The 24,166-nt window shown below is 41.8% G+C and overlaps 1 protein-coding gene across 1 annotated transcript in view; it reads left to right on the top strand.

Annotated features, from left to right (window-relative positions):
* Positions 1 to 23,389, top strand: part of LOC127623304 (potassium/sodium hyperpolarization-activated cyclic nucleotide-gated channel 3-like) — a 115,353-nt gene extending 91,964 nt beyond the window's left edge. The window contains exons 5-9 of the mRNA XM_052097705.1: positions 7,741 to 7,887; positions 8,403 to 8,643; positions 18,262 to 18,426; positions 21,717 to 22,400; positions 22,530 to 23,389. Of these exons, the coding sequence (XP_051953665.1) occupies positions 7,741 to 7,887; positions 8,403 to 8,643; positions 18,262 to 18,426; positions 21,717 to 22,400; positions 22,530 to 23,389 (2,097 nt within the window). The remainder of the gene's footprint in view (positions 1 to 7,740; positions 7,888 to 8,402; positions 8,644 to 18,261; positions 18,427 to 21,716; positions 22,401 to 22,529) is intronic.
* The last annotated feature ends 777 nt before the right edge of the window (positions 23,390 to 24,166 follow it).

Here is a 24,166-nt window from a genome sequence, read left to right as displayed (position 1 = left end):
GGCAGCTCTACAGACTCTTACAGCTCTACAGACTCTTACAACTCTACAGACTCTTACAGCTCTACAGACTCTTACATCTCTACAGACTCTGGCAGCTCTACAGACTCTGGCAGCTCTACAGACTCTTACATCTCTTCAGACTCTTACAACTCTACAGACTCTTACAGCTCTACAGACTCTTACATCTCTTCAGACTCTTACAACTCTACAGACTCTTACAACTCTACAGACTCTTACAACTCTTCAGACTCTGGCAGCTCTACAGACTCTGGCAGCTCTACAGACTCTTACAGCTCTACAGACTCTTACAGCTCTTCAGACTCTTACATCTCTACAGACTCTTACAGCTCTACAGACTCTTACATCTCTACAGACTCTTACATCTATACAGACTCTTACAGCTCTACAGACTCTTACGGCTCTACAAACTAATAGCAAGTTGTTTATATTATTTAGAAAATAATATCTAAGGTCTGGCATTAAACTTGATTTGAATGAAAGAAGTGCACATAAAGATGCCCATCAGCTATGCATTTTCACATGCGCATGGAAAATTGCATGTATTGAACAGGATCCTTTTGACCACTTATGGAACACTAATCACCCAAATGGTGACTTTACACAAAACAGCTATTTTCAGGCAAACAAAATCAATAATACAAATAAAAGCAACATTCTTTATCAATTCTTAATAACAACTGTTAAATGCAGCCTGATATCATGAAATTTACATAAACATAACAATATTTTTGCGATAAAACATTTACATACTGTATAACACGTTTGGCTGCAGGTTTAAAATAGTGTTTTAAAATATGAATGAAATGTTACAAAAGACATCCTTACCTTATCAATGCCTAAACCTATCCAATAGTGTTTTAAAATATGAATGATATATTACAAAAGACATCCTTGCCTACCCAATGCCTAAACCTAACCATTAGTGTTTTAAAATGCAGAAGTAAAATGAAAACTACAATTTTCTGAACCAACCAAAATTGAATGTGTAAATTTAATAATAAAAGGAGCTTATGGGTACTCCCCACAACATCAGTTCTATACTAGATTGTTTGAGTTCTCACAATTAATGATTTCACCTTATGTAACCTTCAAAGTTCACCATTTTGTGTTGTACACATGAATGAAAATTTTGTAAAGTTCAAAATTGTATAAATACTGTATTTACCTTTCTGAGTAGAAGCTATTTATCCTTATTTGTTATTGTTGTTGAGCCACCGAATCGTATTTATCAGTGGCATATCCTGACACACTTGTGAGTTTTTTTAAATCAGTTGCAAATTTTCAGTCCGCTTCAAATAAGGTGGACTGGTGCTATATCACTTCCTGAAACAGTAATTTATTACCCGGTTCCTTTCAGGACATGACAGGCAGTGCAATCAGTGTGGTGTATCAGGACCTAATCAGCAGATGTTCTGTCTCATACCGACAGAAGAGACAGAAATAGATTTGGTGACACATCAGTTCAGAGAGAGTTTGGATAAAGAGAGTCTAGCTAAAAAATAAAGGTTCCAAAAAGAACCAATGGGGTATATATAGCGTGATGTCATTGGAGAACCTTAAATTGTAGGAAGAACAATTTCTTCTCTAGTTCGTTCTTTGTACTGGTGCTTTGAAGTCAACCCAATCCAATTTACTTCCGTAATGTGACATGTTTTTCGAAGTAAAATAGAAGGAGGATATGAGGAAAGAATGGAAGGTGGGTTTGATTTGACTGTTTCCATCGGGAACTGACTGGAAGGTAAAGTGTGGCCTTCCATGCCATATAAGAGGCATAGCAAGTTACTACATTTTGATAAATGATTAGAAAGCCTACACATTTTAATTGAGGAATCATTCACATACCAGGTGTGCTCTATTAAGACTTTAAATAGCACCTACTTTGATTTCATGTTGGCTTAAAGTTGCACTCAGTAAGATTACACCGAAGATGTTTGTTTATTTTCTGTTTTTTTATTTATAGTTTGTGTTTTTTTCCATATCATACTACACACATCCCTATTATGGACATTCTTGGATTTACGAACCTGTGACTGTGAGGCCGCGACTCGCATGCTCTCTGCCGGCTGAACTCAGCCTTGGTCTCACACTTGCGGTTTGATGTTGCACGTATATCCGTGATCTGCGCCGAGAGAGCTGCAGGTAGTCGCAGTTTGTTTCATCACTCCAGCAGGGACCTCTTGTTTGAAAATGTGATCAACAACAAACCAACACTCTTGACTATACTGGTGATTTGGGTTCCGGTGTTGTTTGTAGTAAGTATATTGTGTTTTTTGTTTTATTGTTTGGTTGCTTGTTTTGGAGCGTTGGCTGAAAGCACTAGATAAATTAAACATTTTATTAGTATTGTCATAATTAGTGCTAGTAACTCAAAATCGCACAAAAGCAGAGTATCCTTCAGCCTTCTGGTCAGCTTGTGTGTGTGCGCACAGAATACATTCAGCGAACAGGGCCTGATTAAAAAGCAACACACACTCCAAGAGCTGAGAGTGTGTGTTCTGTAGATGAGCCATCACAGTGGATGGAACAGCTTTGGCATGCACACATCAACATGGACGGTTGACACATAAAGCATCAGTGACACTGTACTGCAAGATGAAAGGAATAGTTTGGCCAAAAAATGTTATGTGCTCATACTCATGTCATTCCAAACACTTGTTTTGAATATCTGGAGATTCTTTACACAGACTGGTTCAAGCTGCCAGAAAGGCTATTGTAACTCAGATAACCACTCAGTTCAATTGTAGTGAGCAGAATAGCATCTCAGAATGCACAACATGACAACATTGAGGCGAATGGGCTACAACAGCAGAAGACCACGTTGGGCACTTTATTAGGACCATAGCATTCCTAATAATATGGTCGGTGTGTGTATACTCTATATTTATAATATAGTAAATTAGGAACAAAGAGCAGTGTAGAAATAATACAAAGCATCTCCCTTTGTGTCCACGGAAGAAAGTTAGTCATACAGGTTTGGGAAGATATGAGGGATTTGTAAACAATAATAGAATAAAAAATGTTGTGATCTATAATTTCAAATGATGGAGAGATGGAAAGTAGAAGAACAAGATACTGGATAAATAGAGATGGAGAAAGATGGTGATTTGATTAGCTTCATCCTGTCTCCTTATTCTCTTCTGATGTGTGTATAGGTCAGCAACGGACACACACAGGCTGAGTGACCTGCACTGGACAGAGTGTGTATGTATGTGTGTGTGTTTACTTACAAAACTGTCCCCATTTGTAAATGAGCTAGCTAAATCCTCACTTTGATGGTGTCTTCTATTGAAAAAAAATATATACTTTTCAAGTTTTCCTTTAGACATTGTGTGACTAAATGTCCCCATAAGGATCGTAACAGCTGTTGTTTTTTTAAACACATTTTGTGGTAATATAACACAATGGATAATATTATAAATGGACACTAAATTACACAAAAAAAAAAATCTAAAAAAGTTTGCTAAATGTATGCTGCCACTTAAAGTTGCACTATAGAAGATTTGTATTAATTTTTTTTAATAAAAAACGAATAACTGATTGAGGACATAAACAATGTCCTTGCCTTACCCCGATTCTCTATGGTAAGCCTACAGAAATGATTTATGTTTTGAGCTGTCGGGTAGAATATGGCACAAAACGCAGGCTTACGTCATTCATCCTTCCGTTATTACGTCATGCCCATAAACAGAAAAAAGTTCTAACAGAAAGACTTGAGATCATTTAATCAAATAACATAATATCAACATAAAAATAGCAACATTTGACTTTGGCTCTGAGCTGCACAAGTGTAGTCATAGGGGTGATGCAGGAGTTGCACTCGACGACCGATCTCAACCACCACATGACGAAGGTCACGGCACGGGCTCTCGGGCAGGCAATGTCCACCTTGGTGGTCCAGGAGTGCCACCTGTGGCTTAACCTAGTCGAGATGAAGGATGCTGACAAGGTCTGCTTCCTTGAAGCAGATGGAGGCTATCCATCACATCCTGCCTGGAGCATGCCTCAAGGTCCCATACCCTGTCTGCTCATCACCAAGAACGTCCCCCTGAAGTGACTGCCGACTGACCGGCCCCGATGTAGAGCCCCCCCCACAGGAAGCTGACACCCTCTTTCCCACGGTGCGGCACCAAGAACCCTAGGAAGGCTTTGAAGCACCCCTAAGATGGGCGACCCAGGGTCGAGGTGACCTGCTGTAAGCTTGGAGGTGATGGACAGACCACTCCATCCCCCGGTGGCGAGCCGGGAGGAGAGTATTTTGTTTCCTTTGAATATGATTTCACCACACGCCCGAGGGGCTGCGTCACCATAATTCCCTGGATTACAACCGGTGTTTACGTCCATCGTTATCACTTTCACGGCAGCAGGTTCCCCGGACTTCGCGCGCCGAGCTGCAGCATACACACACACACATGCTCAGGTGGTTGTGATGAGTCACAAGGACGCTCACCCTCCTCTCCCGTCACTGACCGGTCCTATGGTGGGCACAAGGAGCAAGGTAAGTACTTTGACGTTTCTCTCAGCACAGCCAGGAGCTCGGGAGGTGAGGTGCCTTGATGTGGCAACTCCTGCTCTGCCCCGCCGTGAGGCCCCAATCGCAGGTACATCACACGGGATTGACCTCTTAGTGTTACACACTCCGAGCTTGGAGGCATGGCTAGTGCTCTCCAATCTGTTGCGCTAGCTGGCCAGGACGATCCAACTCGGCTATGCGATTCAGTTCGCCAGGCGCCTGCCCGGGTTCAGCGGCATCCACTTCACCTCGGTGAGGGGTGAGAATTCCGCTGCCCTGCGTGTGGAGATCTCAATTCTTCTGCAGAAGGACACCGAGATGAAGAAGGGGTTCGACAGCCCCTACTTTATCATACCAAAGAAAGGCAGTGGGTTGCGGCCAATCTTGGACCTGCAAGTGCTGAACCGGGCCTTGCACAGATTGCCTTTCAAGATGCTGACGCATTCTGACGGAATTCTGTCGTGTGTCCACCATAAAGATTGGTGTGCGGCGGTAGACCTGAAGGACGCATACTTCCACTTCTCAGTTTTACTTCGGCACAGACCCTTTCTGCAGATCGCCTTCAAGGGCCATGCATATCAATACAAGGTCCTCCACTTCGGTCTATCCCTGTCGCCTTGCATGCCTTGTACGCCTCACTGGCCGTGTGCACCACTTGCTTAAAGTACCTTTTTCCCTGTTGGTAAATCTGCATCTTCCTTGGGCAGAGCTCCCTCTGCCACCGGTCGCCGTATTGCAGAGCTCCTCCCCTCTGTAGGACCTACCACGGAGACTTCTTCCACATGCCCCCCCCAACATGGACGCATATGGCCCCAGCTGAATGATTTTCCATTTTTGTGGGACAAATAAGAAGAGAAGAGGCCATGGCTGGTGCAGCCTGTCCCCAATATGAGTTCGTCTTGTCCCTGGGGTGCGTGGGGTGTATGACACTCTTGTGGCATCGGGCAAGGTTACGTAGGGGCCGGGTGCACTTGCTACGAGGCATGCAGTGGTCTGCCTGCACCTGCACCGCCAGTCCACGTAATACAGTTCAGCTGGTTGTGGTGTTTCGTTCAGGGACCCCTAGTGTCACTACATCGACACAACGTCGAGTAAGTGACAGATAGGGAATGTCTTGGTTACTGTCGTAACCTCCGTTCCCTGATGGAGGGAATGAGACGTTGTGTCCCTCTTAACACCACGCTGAGCTACCCGCTGAAATGGCCGAGACCCTGTCTTCCACTCGCCAATTCCCATTGGCCTTTTCTCAAAGATTAGAAGCATTTGGGGCTCCCAAGAGCGACCCCTAGTGTCACTATATCAACACAACGTCTCATTCCCTCCATCAGGGAACGGAGGTTATGACAGTAACAAGACGTTTTATGGTGAAATCGTGTCATCACAGTCTAAAAGGGTCTATTGTGGCGAACAGCCAACAGTTCTCAGGAGGAAAATAGCTTAAAAAACATTCTAGATTTAATTTCTTTATGAAAATGTAAAAATGCATTAGAAACTAATGCAAATTGTGTGAAGGTTAGGTTTAGGGTTAGGGTTTAGTGATAGAATCCCCTATATTAGCTCAGTATATAAATTAGAGAAGTCAAAGAAAGTCCCCACCGTGATAGAAAGTAAACACGTGTCTATTTGAGTGTATGTTTGTGTGTATGTTGAGTGTACGAGAGACATCCATGTTTTCCCTTAGGCTGTGCCACAGGCAGTTCATCATGGGGCTGCTTCCTCAGGGGCCTGATGCTCTTACTGTCTCATTAGACACATATATCCAAGGGAGAAGCTCTCTCTTTCTCTCTCTCTCTCTCTCTCTCTATCTTGATTTCTCTCTCTCCAGCTCCTAGCATCTATCTACGTATCTGTATGTCTGTCTGTCTGTCATTCACAGGCCTGGACTCAAGTTCTAATGCTGTAGCTCTGCATAATAAACTGATCATACCATGTGTATTAGGTGCTAATTGTCATTCAGCAGGGGTGTGGGTGTGTGTGGTGTGTGAAGGTCAGTGAAGATCTCTGCACTGTTGCTGTCTTTTCCACAAACCTTTGATCTTCTGCACTGTCCTGTCAGAACTGGCCTGACAGCATACAGAACACCACACACACACACACACACACACACATACACACACACTCAGAGTCAGGTATGTCTGACTGTATTAACTCATCTGCAGGTCATGGCGAACATAGAGTGTCTCTAAAAACTATTAATCAATTATCAATTAATTAATTAAAAAATAAATACTTAAATACATAAATCATTTAAACTTTTTAAATTTACAAATAAATAGTAATTTTTCAAATTGCTTATTTAATGCTTGTAAAAATGTTATAATAATTTTTAATGTTGTTAAATATAATAATTAAATTATCATTATAAAAATTCAACCAAAAATGAAAATTCTCTCATCATTTACTCACCCTCATGCCATCCCAGATCTGCTGAACACAATGATTTTAGAAGAATATTTCAGCTCTGTAGGTCCATACAATGCAAGTGAATGGGTGCCAAAAAACATTTTTAATCCACATGAGGACAACATAAAAGTACTCCAGATGACTCTTGTGGTTAAATCCATATCCATAGTGATTTGATAGGTATGGGTGAGAAACAGATACAAATTTAAGTCCTTTTTCCTTCATTTTCACTTTCTTCTTCTGTTTTTGGTGATTTACATTTTTCGTCCACTACTGGGCAGAGAGGAGAAGTTATGATAAAAAATGCTTAAATATCTATCTGTTTCTCAACCACACCTAGCATGTCTGTCTGAACACATGGATTTAACCATTGGAGTCATATCGATTATTTTTATGCTCCCTTTATGTGGATTTTGGAGCTTCAAAATTTTGGCACCCATTCACTTGCATTGTATGGACCTACGGAGCTGAGATATTCATCTAAAAATCTTAATTTGTGTTCCACAGAAGATATAAAGTCATACACATCTGAGATGTCAGGAGGGTAAGTAAATGATGCGCGAATTTTCATTTTTGAGTGAATTATCCCTTTAAGCATTTTTAAAATGCAACTTTACATTTTTAAAAGCATTTGCATGTTACTTGTTCCATTTACCAACACAGTTAAAAATGTTATTGAACAGTTGATTTCGTGCAATGTTTGTAGAAATATGTTCTGTAGTTGTTATGCTGTTTTTAAACACGGACTGCCATCTCTGAAATTCACAATATATTGCCTTTCTTTTTTCTGTCTGTCTCTCTCTCAGTACAAGCAGGTGGAGCAGTATATGTCCTTCCATAAGCTGCCAGCAGACATGAGACAGCGGATCCATGATTACTACGAGCACAGGTACCAAGGGAAGATGTTTGATGAAGAGAGCATTCTGGGAGAACTGAATGAACCGCTGAGAGAGGTGAGCGCATACAGATGCATGCTGGATCAAAATACTCTCACCTACAAAAACACACATTATTCCCTCTATTTAATTTCTTGGTTTGTCTTAATTAAAAACAATCTAGACATTAACTGGGCTTCTGTCAAAGACATTAAATAATGACAATTATTGGCTCTATGCGTAATAGTATAGAAGCACAAAATGTCTCAGTAATGGCACAAAGTCATTTAAAAATGCAAAATGACTGTATTTCTGATATGAATAAACATGCAACATAATGAGGTCATGTGGTGATGTTTCACATACAATATTTATAGAAAATTAGGCAGCCAACAGTGTATACTGTGCTGTATGAAGTAAGCAGTAAGTTAAACATCCCGTACATGGCCAGTGATCTGAAAATTAACAAGAGACATAATTGTTTTGATCCACTGGATAGAGTGTTTAGTGTTATGCAGGTCTGATTGGTCAGAAAAGGTGATGTCATATATACCGTAACTCCTTAGCTTCCTGTTTTCCTTTGCAATTAACAGGAGATAATAAACTTCAACTGTCGAAAGTTGGTGGCATCCATGCCGCTGTTCGCCAACGCAGATCCTAATTTTGTGACATCAATGCTCACCAAACTTCGCTTCGAGGTCTTCCAACCTGGAGATTACATCATACGGGAAGGAACTATTGGAAAAAAGATGTACTTCATCCAGCATGGTGTCGTGAGCGTGCTCACTAAAGGAAACAAGGAGACCAAGCTGTCGGATGGATCGTACTTTGGAGGTACAAAAGTAGTTGCAAACATCACAAAACAAAAGGGGATCAAACAAGCACACAAACACTCATCTGAAACACTTCTCCATCTGAAATATTTATAATGATGGATTAGCCAAAACAAAAGCTTTTTGCCCAGATTCATCTAAGCTTTTGGGAGTCACAGAAATGTGGAAATGTATCTGATAAGTGCCCTGTTTCTGAGACAGTAAAACAGACGAGTAGCAGGTATTGCTGGGGTTGTTTGGGGATGTTTAATTTTTTGGCACTGACACAGATGTTCAAAAAAATTATAATTCTAACCATTCAAAACAGAGAATTTCACAGATATATGAAATAACGGCTCAGTTCTGTCATTTGAACGATTCCCTATGCTGCTGTATGATTGATGAAGAAACGTTTGTTTCCTGTTGTGACACAAACATCCAATTTTATATTTTATGAATAAATAAAGATTAGAAACTTAGACACAGTCAGTGCATCAAAGAAATTTGAAAACTGAAGAGTCAGGGGAGGGGGGTGGTTTTGAATTCAAGTTCAAACCGAGTGTGAAACCACTTTAGATGAGGTCAGAGATCAAAACATTTGTGTGTGTTTGAGAATTTGTACCAAACATTTGACTCATTTGCTTCATTTCATTGCGTGTTTTCTCTTTAAATAATGAGTAGTGCCACTGAGGCATGTGACCTGCACGTCTGTCGTTAATTACAGCGAGTGTACGCTGTACGAGCCCTCTGACCTCTTCCCTTGGGAGCTCCACGGACATAATGTAAAGATGGCGCGCAATCTATCTTCAACAATGCCAGCGTTAATCAGCATTTCACAAATAGGGTCTTGACTGCCAACAGCTCACTATCTTGGAGATATTCCTGTAGACAACCCAGAACCTTGGGCACGTAGCCCGGTCGCGGTCTTAGGATCACGAAAGTGTCCGCCGGACCGAACTCCAGGCAAGCGTCGCTAACAGAGAACGCATGCAGGTCCCTGACCCTCTTGATGGAAGCGAGCGCGATCAGCAGGGCGGTCTTGAGAGAGAGGGCCCTGAGTCCAACTGAGTCAAGCGGCTCGAAGGGGGGTCTCCGGAGTCCCATAAGGACGACCGAGAGATCCCAGGAGGGAAACAGGTTAGGCCGGGAGGGAGTCATCCTCTGGGCACCTTTTAGGAACCTGACGATTAAGTCGTGCTTACCAAGAGACTTGCCGTCTACCGTGTCGTGGTGGGCCTCGATAATGGCAACATACACCTTGAGGGTGGAGGGGGACAGCCTCCTCTCCAGCCTCTCCTGAAGAAACACGAGCACTGACCTAACTGCGCACTTCTGCAAATGAAAAAACAAAAGATTCTCCTCCCAGCCCTGGATGGAGTGGTCTTACCACCTCCGGAGCTAACTTCTCGTCCTCTGGGTCCGCTGTCTCAGGGACGCTTGGGAGCCTTCCGGGTCCTCGAAGGGGTCCGTGAGGCAGGGGGCGTACGCTTCCTGCGGTTTGCTCGACGCCGGGGCTGAGAGCTGGGCCCAGGTTGGGGCGGAGCAGAAGGTCTTCTGGCCGCGGGAGGACGCCCTCGGCGAGCAGGTGGGGCCTGGGCCGTGGCGGCAAGCTTGCGGCGCGGCATGATGTGCGAAATGGCCTCCGTCTGCTTCTTCACCAGGTAGAACTGCTGGGCAAAGTCCTCAATGGTGTTGCCGAAGAGGCCGAACTGGGAGACAGGGGCGTTGAGGAAGCGAGTCTTGTCAGCTTCACGCATCTCAACCAAGTCCAGCCATTGCTGACGATCCTGGACCACCAGAGTGGCCATCGCCTGCCCGAGTGCCTGCGCTGTGACCTTCGTCGCTCTCAGGGCGAGGTCGGTCGCTGAGCGCAGTTCCTGCAGCGTGTCGGGATCAGGGCCACCCCCGTGCATGTTGCGAAGTGCCTTGGCTTGGTGGACCTGCAGGAGAGCCATGGCATGCAGGGCGGAAGCGGCGCGTCCGGTAGCGCTGTAGGCCTTCGCGGTGAGCGAGGATGCTGCTCTACAGGACCGGGAAGGGAGTACAGGGCGGCCCGCCAGGTGGTAGTGCTTCGGGACATAAGTGGAGCGCAACAGCTCTATCCACCTGGGGATCTCCGTGTACCCGTGGCGCTCCGCCGTCGAGGGTGGCGAGGCGGATGAGCAGGTGGCGGTGCGACGAGTGGAGAGGGGTGCTCACCACGAAGACGTCAGCTCATCATGCACCTCCGGGAAGAAAGGAACCGGGGGGGGCGAGGCTGTGAGCAGCGCCCCACGCCCAAGAACCAATCGTCCAGCCGTGATGGCTGTGGGGAGGATGGAGGGTTCCAATCCAGGCCCATGCTGTTGGCTGCCTGGGAAAGCATATCGGACATCTGTGCGTCGGCCTCCTCCTGGGCGTGCAAGCCCGAAGGCGGCAGCCCAGAGGAGCCCTCAGCATCAGAGCCCACGCCCTCCGATGTCACGGCGAACTCATCTGCTTCCATCGCAAGAGGGTAGGCAGACTGGCTGTGAGGCGAGTCGCCACCACCTCGAGTGGGGACGGGAGTCAACGAGCGTGCCGGGGCGCGGGTGGTCCGAGGGCGTACCGGCGGAGCTGCACCGCTGCCATCCCGAATCGCCTCCATCGCCAGCCGTATCGTCCTCATTCCCGTGGGAAGAAGGAGCGACGCGGGGCGGCTGGAGTGGCTTGCTTACGGTTGTAAGCAAGCCGCGATCACTAACGTTTTCATGGTCATGTTCTCGCAATGAGAACATGAACCATCCACAAACGCAGCCTCAGTGTGATCACTGCCCAGACACACGAGACAACGCCTGTGGCCGTCGGAAGCGGAGAGTACTCTACGCATTTAGGAACAACACAGAGGCGGAAAGGCATCTTTATAAAGACGCGTCCTTAAAAGGACGTTCAACGCCGCTGTGTTTTTTGCTCTTTTAGAGGAAATTACTCTTTTAAATAAAATCACTCTTTTATGAATGAAAGAACTTGTGAGAGATCTTTCTTATCTGCAACTGTCGATGCGCTCAGGGGCAGGAAGTGCACAGCCGTGCAAACAGGAGAAAGCCGCTGTTGTGCGCCGTAGAATCCAACAGCATGCAGCAGAGGATAGCAGGAACTCTGTGTGTAAAACGCAGCAGTCTGCAAACACGACCATCGTTAGGAACACGAAGACATTTTCTGAATGAACTCCCGTATTTGCGCCGCTTAAATACCCGTATGTCCAGGGGCGGGACATGCAAATACTGGTTGCCAACTCTCATTGGCCTTTTTTCATAGTTCAGAGGTGAATATCGGCACTCAAGAGAGACCCCTAGTGTCGCTTCTCTGACACAACGTGGAGAGAGTGACAGAAGGGGAACTTTATGTTAAGTCAATAAACATGGAAATGCACAGAACACACAAATATTGGATGAAATAGTTCATTTTTAATCGCATTGAAAAATTTATTGTTGATACTTTTTGTATTGAATAAAATATATTTGAAGTTGACATTAATTAAGATTCAACTTTATTGTCATTGTGCAGAGTACACAGCCAATGAAATGCAGTTGTTTTCGCATATCCCAACTAAGCTGGAGTCAGAGTGCAGTGTCAGCCATGAAACAGCAACCCAAGAGCAGATAGGGACAAGGGCCTTGCTCAAGGGCCCAACAGTGATATCTTGGCGGCGCTGGGGCTTGAACCGCCAACCTTTCTTTCAGTAATCCAGAGCCTTAACCGCTGAGCTGCCACTGGATGGCAAGATAAGTTAATAAGCATACAAACACACAGCATACAAATATTGGACAAAATAGTCAACTTTGAGTTACATTGAACTATTTTTACAAATTCTTTAAAAAATTAAGAGACCACTGCAAAATTATCAGTTTCTCTGAATTTACCATTTGTAGGTATGTGTTTGAGTAAAATGTACATTTTGTTTTCATTCTACAAAGTACTGACAACATTTCTCCCAAATTCCAAATAAACATATTGTCATTTAGAGCATTTATTTGCAGAAAATGACAACTGGTCAAAATAAAAAACACCAAACCTCCATCTAAATTTCACAGTGGGTGCGAGACACTGTGGCTTGAAGGCCTCTCCAGGTCTCTGTCTAACCATTACACGACCAGCTGGAGGATCGGTGATGATCTGGGGGTGCTTCAGCAAGGCTGAAATCGAGAAGATTCGTCTTTGTGAAGGACGCATGAATCAAGCCACGAACAAGGATATCATGGAAGATAAATTGCTTAATTCTGCTCTGACAATGTTCCCCAACTCTAAGTATTGGTTTTTCCAGCAGGACAATGCTCAATGCCACACAGCCAGATCAATCAATGTGTAGATGGAGGACCACCGGATCAAGAACCTGTCATGGCCCTCCCAATCTCCAGACCTGAACCCCATTGAAAGCCTCTGGAATGTGATCAAGAGGAAGATGGATGGCCACAAGCCATCAAACAAAGCCACTTGAATTTTTGAGCCAGGAGTGGCATAAAGTCTCCCAACAACAATGTGAAAGACTGGAAGAGAGACGCATGAAAGCTCTGATTGAAAATCAGGGTTATTCCACCAAATATTGATTTCTGAACTCTTCCTAAGTTAAAATATTAGTATTTTGTTGTTTAAAAATGAATATGAACTTGTTTTCTTTGCATTATTTTTATTATGTTTTGTTATTTAGACCAGTTGCCATTTTCTGCAAATAAATGCTCTAAATTAGAATATTTTTGTTTGGAATTTGGGAGTAATGTTGTCAGTACTTTATAGAATAAAACAAACATTTTCATTTTACTCAAACACATACCTGTAAATAGTAAATCCAGTAAAAAGTAAACTGATAATTTTGCAGTGGTCTTTTAATTTTTTCCATTGTTGTAAATAGAACTGGATTGTTCATGTCTTCATACCAGTGAAGCCACTGTGCCACCATATTGCTTTTCCCAAACATTCCAATGTCCCTTTTGACTTGATAGGATAGGAAATCATCTAATTTCAGCGAGTAAACGTAAATCATTCAATCACCAATTTATATATATCTGAAATCTGCACGTACATCCCTACACCGCAAACATCCTACACTTGTAATTATTCCTCTCTGGAATTTTTCCTGTTTCTTGAAAGCCAGAGCAAGTTATGTATATGTACTGTATATCCACCAACAGTATCCACCACTAACAAACTACATCAGTGAACAGATCAGCGGAATGTAAACAAGTTCACTGAATCTGAGGTAAGATACAAAGAGACATTTTCTGACTTATTTATTGTGATAATTGAAGTGTTTGTTCAGAGTTAGTTGTTTGATGTTTTCATCAAAAAGTGCCTTGTTCACTCAGTCGCTTGAATAAGAGTGCACGCTCTCTCCCTCCATCACACGTACAGCCGGCGCGCATAGAGGGAGACACACAAAGCAAACCATTGCGTCAACAATCCAGTTCTATACACAGTATATATCACTGGGCAAAACAAATGTTTGAAAAGTTTGAAGCATTCACAATATATCCAAATGCACATATGCCATCGTATCATCTCAATAGTAACAGTGTAAGGGTCTTCACCTTGTCTCCTCCACATTTGCGTTCACTATCAAAAACCTTGTCTAAAAGTTTGCGGGACCATGGGATCCGCGTTCATGCTGTTCTAAACTAAAGTGTATCTGTTAGTAGTTACTGGTTTTATTTTTGAAATTACATATGTTAGCCAGTAGGTGGTGGCAAAAGATAATTTTTGTCTGTAATATGAGCCAGTTGGTGACGTAAAATGAATCCGTTAGTCATTGTTTACATAGAACTGCGCTCCGTGATCGCTCGTATTACTAATACATTACCAAAGCTGGGAAATAGCTTTAAACGGACAACTTCAGGATTAAGGCTCATGCTGAGAGACACAACAGACTGATTTATTATAGAACTCAAGTGCCAACCTTTTATCGGAGTTTCCACATTGGATACATACTGTTTAAAATGGCGGAGGACATCGCTGTTTCTATAGTGAATCACTCTTGCGCACCAGCTACAGCGAAATAGAGAGGAATACCCCTGCTTGGACGTCTATTTTCCTCTGAGAAAGCTGACAGCATCTCTGGTTGGGTGTTGCAACAGGTGATTGCACACGCTCCATCTCTTTTCCTAATTTTTTAAAATGTACTTGTTCATTGAACTCTTGTATATAAGTAATATCACACTCACAATAATGCAATATGGCACTACACCAGCACTGCTGTAATTAACTACTGCACTCGGCCTGCAGCCAAATCACAGCAGTGCTGATGTAGGGCCATATCGCACTCTTGCTCGTGTGATGTTGCTTAAATATGCAACATATATTTCAAAATATGACAAAAATTGGAATTTAAATAAGTACATGCTCAAATGTATGAACTCTAATTATATTTGTTCGATTATGACCATATATCAGATTTCAGTATCAGACAGTGTAATAACCGCAACAGGCCTAATTATCGAATCTTCATTTGTGTTTTTAGTTTACAGATCTATTGCACATCTATTTTAACTTTTGCTAAGTTTTCTTGCATTGTCTGGGGCAGAACATTTTTATAAAAAAATAATTAAGGGTCTTCCAATACCCACAGGTTTCACGTAAATGTATGGTATTTTTGGCTTGCTAACTGCATATTCAGTTGTTGTGCACTAATGTATTTAATGTAATGGTATTTACAATGTAATTAATACAATTACAAAGGTATATAATGATGATTTGTGATGTAAAAAATATGCAGCAAATTGCATCGCAAAATTTGAGAAAAGCCGCAGCAAATTCAGTCATTTTTGGCCACAAAAATCAGGGAAAAGTGCAGATATCCTGGTAGGACATGAAAAATGGGAAAGATCAGTACATTTTAAAATGATGATTTCCAGATTAAAATAATGATCTTAAAAAATTATGAAGCATTATAGAAATGTATATTATGAATAAATCGTTTTCTAGTTATGCTCAGCCCTAAAATATTTTTGGCTAGAAATTTAATAAAAAATTGTCCAGAAATTGCGATCTCTAAAAAAAATCCTTATAACGAATCATTGGAAATGTCATCGAAATGTATTGGTTGAAAGGTATGGAAACAGCTCATTAGGTTTTGAAACATAGTGTTTCATAAATACTGTAAGGAAGTCAGGAAAATGTAGTTAGTACTTGCATACTTGCTGATGCTAGGGCTCATGTTTTAACTGTAACAGATGAAAACACATGAATGCGCCATGATTCTCTTCATTGCATTGAACATCAATGATTTAAATGTAGAGGCTGATGTTAATTATGAACACACTGTAATCTGTAATATGTGTCCCACACCGTGATGACATTGCAATGATGAGCTTCATATAATAAGAAGAGAATTAGAGTTAAAGGAAAGATTGATGAATAAAATGTGAGTGATGTTTGTGCAATGTGCTCTGGCTGCATAAGAAAAGGAGATGAGATCGGACAAAGCACAGAGATCAACAAACCATTAAACAACCTAAATATAAACCTACAATAACTTGAGCCAAGCACAGAGAGTACAACATCCACAAACCATCAAATAACCTGCAAAACCTTAAAATACCATCAGCTCAATCGCTAGTTAAACTGTCAAATATACTGATTAAACAAATAAAACAGGATACCAGTCCATCCTAAAGCAGCGCGAATGCATAAGGCATTTCTTGAGACTGAAACATCCAAGGAGAGACAACATCATCTTAAATCATGACACAACACAAGCAAAATTCCTCAAATCACCCTCAACGTACTGTAAACTTATATGACCCAGATATGAAGCTTTATGATGTTTCCTCTGCATGAGATATAGACTGTGGATATTGTACTGTAGTGTTTCTGAGTTCAGGTCTGGTTTCAAACATGAGCGAGCAATATTCTAAAACTGATCCACTTTGTGTTTAATAACAAAAACACTGTCAGACAGCACTGTTAGTATAATCCACACACACACATACTGTACTCCCATCAAGGTAAACAAGCCAAGTATTCCATCAGATTATATCCTCAGAGTGATTTGTTTTTATTTTGATGAGTCAGAGCGGCCGCACAGATCGGATGTTGCACAAATCACACTAATGGAAACACTGCAGTGGGCTAAACTGAGGTCACTGTGACATCACACAAACGTTCTGGAACAAATCTAGTGTCTGACCGACATTTCATTTCAAAGACCTTCTATACAGATACCATTCAGTGATGTTACAATGTTTCGGTCTCTACAAGGATAATTGTATTGCTCAGAGGTTGCTCTTTTATAGCTCAGGAGAGTTAAAAGAGTTCACAGTTATGTTTAGTATTTCCTTAGGACAAATAGAAACAGACAATTGTTGGCACTCAGTAAGAATATAGATACAATTGTATAGCTATAAAATGAATGTGGCTGGAATAGCTCAGATCATTTGCTCTTGGGAGGAATTATTTTTGATTGCAGACTTTGGTATCTAGGCAAATCTGAGCTTCCTATGCCAGTGCATGGGCACAGAAGCCACAACCCATGGCATAATCACAGCCCAGGCACTGGATATCCATATGTATTGGAAAGAGGCCTGGGTTTTACTGGAGGGCAACAAGGGGCTGTGTTTCCAAAACTCCACACCTCTGCACCCTCTTAAAGGGGCATCATTTTTGTGAGCCGCCATGACATATGAGGTCTGCCAGTCCTCTAAGCTCTAAAAAGGGGCATTAAGTGCTTCAGTTGCTCTGCCTTTTTTCCTTGATAGAAAGTCATTGTATTCTCTCTCTGTGTGAGTAGAGCAAGGATGAATCCAAATATTCAAGCCTGGAGAGACCAAATGTAAATGTCTGAGAATCAGTCATTGGTGAAAAAAATACATTTCTGACCACTATTTTAAAAACTGAGACAATGTCTATTGTCATTACAGTCCTGCAGATGGTATAATGCAATCGGAAGTGTGTAAAGAGACTAATCTCTACATGCAGGTTCATGTCAACACAGAGGTGTCTTTGAAGTATGCCATTAATTCTTGGAGAATTTGATGCAGTTCTCAGATATCTTGTGCTGGCTCAAGTCAGTCGTTGTCTGTTTGTCTACAGGACCAATGTGAGATGAGCAGAGAGTATACATTTGTCAATTGGTGTAAATTGTATGTTGATAATTCTATTAAAGTCTTACATATGAGAAAGAAACATTATTTGTTCAGTTGCTGATGCAGATGTTAATATAGCATTCCAGTCATGCCACAGCACAATATATAGTAATAGCTATTATGTTAAACACCTGTTCACCAGTTACTGTCTATATCACTGCAGAGCACCCATAGAGACCAACTGTTAACCTTAGTTTACATGTTGGAAACTTTATGTTCAAGCAGATGGATGATGCTTGATGAATGTGCTTAGTAAAATAATGTTATAATGACTCTCTGTGCCCTTAGTATTTGTATTTTGCATTAACTGTCCTATAACAGCATAAGGCATTCAAGGCTATAGTGTTATATTGTGAATATAGTCAGTATAATCAACTCTGTTGAACCATGACAATAATTACAATTAACCATGGCATCTCATACCTTAAAACTTTTTAGAAAATGTTGAACTGTTTTGAATAATTAACCAACTTTTGTGTATAAGAATATATAATCACAGAAACAAACTGAAATGCACTCTAATTTATTTATGTGTATGTCTTGTCCAGAGATCTGTCTGCTGACACGGGGTAGACGCACTGCCAGCGTTCGGGCGGATACATACTGCCGTCTGTATTCACTGTCTGTGGACAACTTCAATGAAGTCCTGGAAGAGTATCCCATGATGAGGAGAGCATTCGAAACCGTTGCTCTAGACCGCCTGGATCGCATCGGTAAGATTTTAATATCTGGCAGTAGATGAGTCCCTTGAGATGTTTGTAATAGCATACAACCCACACTATTTCTTTGCTGTGTGTGAATTGGCTGTTTTCATATAAAATGCAAAAATGTGCAGTATACTGTACATGCCAGAATGCACTGTGTGAGATACTGTATCCAACAATGTCATGTACTCAATCTTCCATTTCCAGTGTACTCCACTTCCACTCCCTCTTGTGTGTGTCTGATGTCAGAATAAGTGTAATTTGCCTTATTGAGTCAGTCTCAGCTCGTGAGGTATTTCTATCCCTATGTGTTAGTTTTTCTGCTGCACAGTGTTTATTTTCCTCAGTAGGAGGGAAAACGCCTTTCATTATCACCATAAACATCCACATCGAGTGCCATCAGCCAGCTCACAAGAGTAACACGGGCAGCTGTGGCTCAGGTGGTAGAGCGGGTAGGCCACCAATCACAGGGTTGCTGGTTCAATTCCTGGCCCACATGACTCCACAAGCCGAAGTGACCTTGGGCAAGACACTGAACCCCAAGTTGCTCCCAATGACAGGCTAGCGCCTTGGTGTGTGAATGTTTATGCAAATGGGTGAATGAGACACAGTGTAAAGTTCCTTGGCAACCTCTATGGTTAAAAAAGGCATTATATAAGTGCATACCATTTACCATAACAACAGCAAACTGAATCATTTCATAGCAGAGAGGTAAACACGATATGAGACTGCAAGCAATGGGAGCTTAATATAGAGTGTGAGAAGAATATCCTTCTTGAGAAATGCCACATATACCACCTTTTTTAAACCAGACATACAGTGCTGTATACAGTGTATATGATAAGAGATTTATACTTTTAAAATTTCATAATTTTTGAGTGCGCATAGAGTTTGGACAGCATATGGTCGCTAAGTAAACCCATGCAAAATCTACAACCCCAATTCAGAAAAAGCTTAGGCAGTATGGAAATTGTTAATAGAAACAATAAAGAGTGACTTGTAAATTCTATTCACCCTGTGTTTTATTGAAAGCTCTAGAAAAACACGTTATTTGATGTTTAATGTTGTGAATGTACAGTACATCCGATCCAACGATTATCCGATGATTGCAGCAAGCTCCAAAAATTAGGAACCTTTGAGTGTTTACCACAGTGTAACATCACCATTTCTTCTAATAACACTTATGTAGCATTTGGGCACTGAAGACACATTCTTGTTACGATAAGCCACTGCAATTTCTCCCCCTCTCATCATGTCCTCAGCTGCACAATTGTACGGAGCCTTCGTTGTCTTATTTTTTGCTTCATAATGCACCACACATTCTTGTCAAGCCAATCTAGCATCCGCACTCTCTGCCTACGCAGCCATGCACTTGTAATCCAGGCGGTATGTGTACATTAACATACCAAAGCTCCTGTTGATATGTTAATATTACTCCTTGTTTGTATTTTTCATCATATTTTTGTCCTGTTGTCTGTAGCAATTTTTAACCTACACTGTCACTTGAAACACTCCAAATAGTGAAGACACCACAAATTAATTGAAGATTAAATAGATTTGTGAGCATCTGTATTCAACTGAATCAAGGTTCACAGGTCCTTTGTTTCCCTGCAATGTAGTCTTGACTAATCACAAATTCTCCTATCAGAAAATTGCCAACCCTGATCTAAACTCTAATCCAATTTGCAGTTTAGCACCTCAGGGTGCCTTCAGAGCAGATTAATATGAAGAAAATGAGAATTATTGAATTATTATTACCAAGATGTTTCAAACAATATGCATTGTGGAGTTCTTGGAAGGATAATATTTCACCCTAGAAAAAGGTAACTACTGGCTTATATTTAATATTATATTTAATTATTAAATATCTCACAAAAACATGTCAATAACATATCACAACTCTGGTTCATATTTGTTTGCATTGTGACATTATTCTCCTATTATCTGAATTGTAATGTGTTTACATGGTAGTATTTGTTGTACTGGTTTTCAGATTTTTTTAAATCATTATACATCATACAGTAATTTTTATTTTAATACTGTAAAAATATTACTGTATCTCATAATCATTATACATCATACAGTGATTTTTACTTTAATACTGAATCACAGTAATGAGAATGAGCTTAATTATGGTACATCGTAATTTTCTTTAGGCAAATGTACTAATTTTTTATTGATTTTTATTTTCTCTCCTGTTTTCTGGGTTAAATTTGACCTGGACATGTTTTTGTGAGATTAAATCAAGTTTAGTGCAGCTATTCTGTGTATGAAATCAGGGTTAATCTGTATAAATAAATTACAGTCGTGTACTGCCAGAAGATCAAAAGTCACTTGTGTCACTCCTCAGTGTGATTACTGTTGTCAGTGATACTGTGTTTCTCCATGCAGCCATTATCAAACATAGCAAAGTGCCCTCTTCTTCTCCTGTTATATCAGTCCTCTGGAACTCAGAGGTCATGTTTGCTCTGTCTTTTCGTACTCTTTATTATTCGGCTTGTCTCCTCACCGTAAGATGGCCCTCAGTGTCTGATTGCGCTCTGAGCTGTCCTACGGCAAACTGAGGCACCCGTAGAGAAGACAGAGACCGGTTTAACAGGGGTGATATGGCATATGAAAGGGAGGAATCAAAGGGGTGTTAAATGGTGGACAGAATCTACAGAACACTAGTCTCACTCTTTAATATTCAGGCTGTCGGCTGAGGGTGAATAATATCCTTTTTGAAGGGTGCAGTGCAACTTAACATGCTTATGCAAGGCTTCATGGAACATGATCATTTTCGCATAAACACTTTATTAGATTGAAGCAAAAAATTGAAGCTAAAATTATTATGACAATTAATGAATTACATAGAGAGCTCTACTGTCAAACAAAAGATTTGATAGATCAACTGCAACATCTGATGTGTCTTCATGTACTTTATATTGTTTTGTTTGTTTAATTCTGAATGCTTATTGCATTAGAAAAAGTGTTATGGCTCTACCATGGTAAAGGGATTTTATTAGATACTACTAACTTAGTACTTTGAAATATACAATGGCACTGAATGATTACCATATTCACTACCAATAATACACCCTATTGTTTACATGGTTAAATGTATAAAACTGGTGTGTATATAAAAAGAACTATGAATTACATGGCATTATGCCCACCCACCCCCCAAAAATCAACTAACATATTATTACCATGGTACGATTCGATAATTTTTGTTTGTGTTGAATAGTCTTGGAATCATACAATAAATTGTGTCCTTCAAACTGCAGATTACTTAATTATATTTTTATTTCATGTATTAGGGAAGAAGAACTCTATTCTTCAGCATAAGGTCCAGCACGACTTGAATTCAGGGGTTTTGAACTATCAGGAGAGTGAAATCATCCAACAGATTGTGCAGCATGATCGGGACATGGCTCACTGTGCCAACCTAATGCAAATCCCGTCTCCACCTGCTCCACCTTCTCCAACACCTGTTATCTGGGCCCCGCTAATCCAGGCACCTCTACAGGCTGCTGCTGCAACCACTTCTGTTGCTATTGCATTAACCCACCACCCCCATCTTCCTGCCACTCTCTTCCGACCTCCTATTTCTGTCCTGGGATCGAGGAAGGAGCCATCCAGCCGGTTGAAGAAGTTTCAAACTGTGGTACTGAAGTCAAGAGGCTCTGGATCAATTGGTGACGCCCCTTCCAGTTCGCCTTCAAAGCGTCTGACTGGTTTTGATACCCCTCTTCTCGCAACGCTTCAGACACAGCACTTGTCAGGTACCACTGCTTTCAGCAGTACTAGCCAGCAGGCTTGCAGTAGTAGCTCACAGTCTGGGCCCAGTGGGGCATCTACATTCCCATTTGGGAGCTTCTCTTGCTCCTCGACATCGCCAATGTCCAGTACTGCACAGCTCCATTCGCAGCCCCGACAGAAACAGCCCATTCCTCCTAGCACCCCTCCACTGTCAGGATGCCTCCAGAAAGCGGCGACAGCTGGTGCCCCACGGGGAGGCTCTGGGAGTGTTATTGGGTGTTCGTCAAGTGGAGCAACCGGTGGTGTGATTGGGGAAGCGCAAGGGGACCCTTCCGGTGGACTTTCAGCTGGTTCCTCGGGGGGCAGATCAGTTGGCATCACAAGTGGGATCTTGTCTACAACCTCGTCAAATAATAGCCCGCTTTCTACAGGCTTGTTCAGTCATGCTCCCAGTCAGTTTTTACATGGCCAGCCTCCATCAAAACACACTCAAATGGGCTCCTTACAGCAGTTTGCTGGTGGAGGGGGCAAGACATCAACAGGGTTGAACATCTTGCATACTCCCCCACATGGATCCCCTTCTTCTAGCCATGCCCAAACCCATGACGGTTCTACATCATCACAGACCCTACCCACTTTAGCCAGCCTACAATCTAGCTATCTTCCACAAATTCCTTTAGAAAGGTCAGCGCTAGCTTCCCTGGCTCAATACGGCTCAGCTAATGCCTCACCTTGCTATACCCCTTTAGCCCCTAGTCCAACTATCCACAGCCCTGTTACAGGGAGAACTTTCCAATATAGTGACCCATCCATTGCAGGTGGCTCTCACAGCTCTCTGCTCCTACCCCAATTATCCTGTCCTGGCCAGCTCCCAGGCCATCATGCCTCAGGGACGGACTCTCCACTGGGCTGCTTTTATGAGGATTTGAATATACTTTCCAGTTCCCTCCCTTCATTAGCTATAGAGGGGGCCCAAGCTATTGGTCAGTCCTCCCCTCTGTCCATTATGGAGCCTGGTTACTGCCTCTCCCCCTATTCATCACCAATGCTTACACCCAAGCCCTGTAGCTCGGTATCTGGGCATATGGCTACCCTGGTACAAACTTCTCCTGGGTCACAAGCCCAGGCTCATTCTATAGGGACATCACCTGCACTTTCTCTCCCGAGGGCCTCAGACGCCCATTCGTCTGAACTAGAACCGCTACGTTCTAAACTTCCTTCCAATTTGTGAAGCTGAATCACACCCTCCTGTGCATCCCTGATCCCCTAACTAAGGAATAGCAATCTTCCTCTGTGTTGCATTTAAAAATGTCTTTCTTTATCTATGTATCTGCACTGTGTTTTTAAAATATCTAAATATTACTGTGACCAGTACCAAAGTAACCTAGAGATCTAGAATTCTCCTCTTTTATTTGGCTTTGTTATTCTTCTTTTCACTCATGAATATAAACATATACAGTATATAGAATTATATATTTAAATATATGTTAATCAGTCTATAGGAGGGTGTGAAATGCAAAATATATTGAAACCTAAAGGACATTTGTTTTGTTTATTTTATAACTATGCCAAATTCATCCACATGGATTTGGTAATTATGACTGATATGGACAGGATACAAAGACTACATTCCAAGATCCTATGCACTCAAGGCTGCATATAAAAACTCCTCTTTGTGTCCCCAAAATAACTTTTTAGTCAACAAGACACCCTAAATGGGATCACATATTGCTGATCTTAAATATAAGGGATTGTAATTAAGGGATTGTTCCTATTTATTCATTGTATTAACTTTTCAGAACCTTCCAAGGTACAGAAGAGAACATTGGAAAACCAAAAAGATTTTCAGTCCACGTTCTCTTAGACAATGTTTAGCTTTCTTTCTTTTCTTTTCTTTTGTTCCTTTCTTCTTTTTTTCTTTTTTTGTTTAACCACACTGGTAATATAAGTGTGCATTGAGTGGGCTTTGTGGGACAGGGAGATGTTTTGGAAACAGGGATTTCACAGC

Source organism: Xyrauchen texanus, chromosome 29 (genome assembly GCF_025860055.1).
Source record: "Xyrauchen texanus isolate HMW12.3.18 chromosome 29, RBS_HiC_50CHRs, whole genome shotgun sequence".
Lineage (NCBI taxonomy): Eukaryota > Metazoa > Chordata > Actinopteri > Cypriniformes > Catostomidae > Xyrauchen > Xyrauchen texanus.
This window is presented reverse-complemented; position numbering and strand designations above follow the sequence as displayed.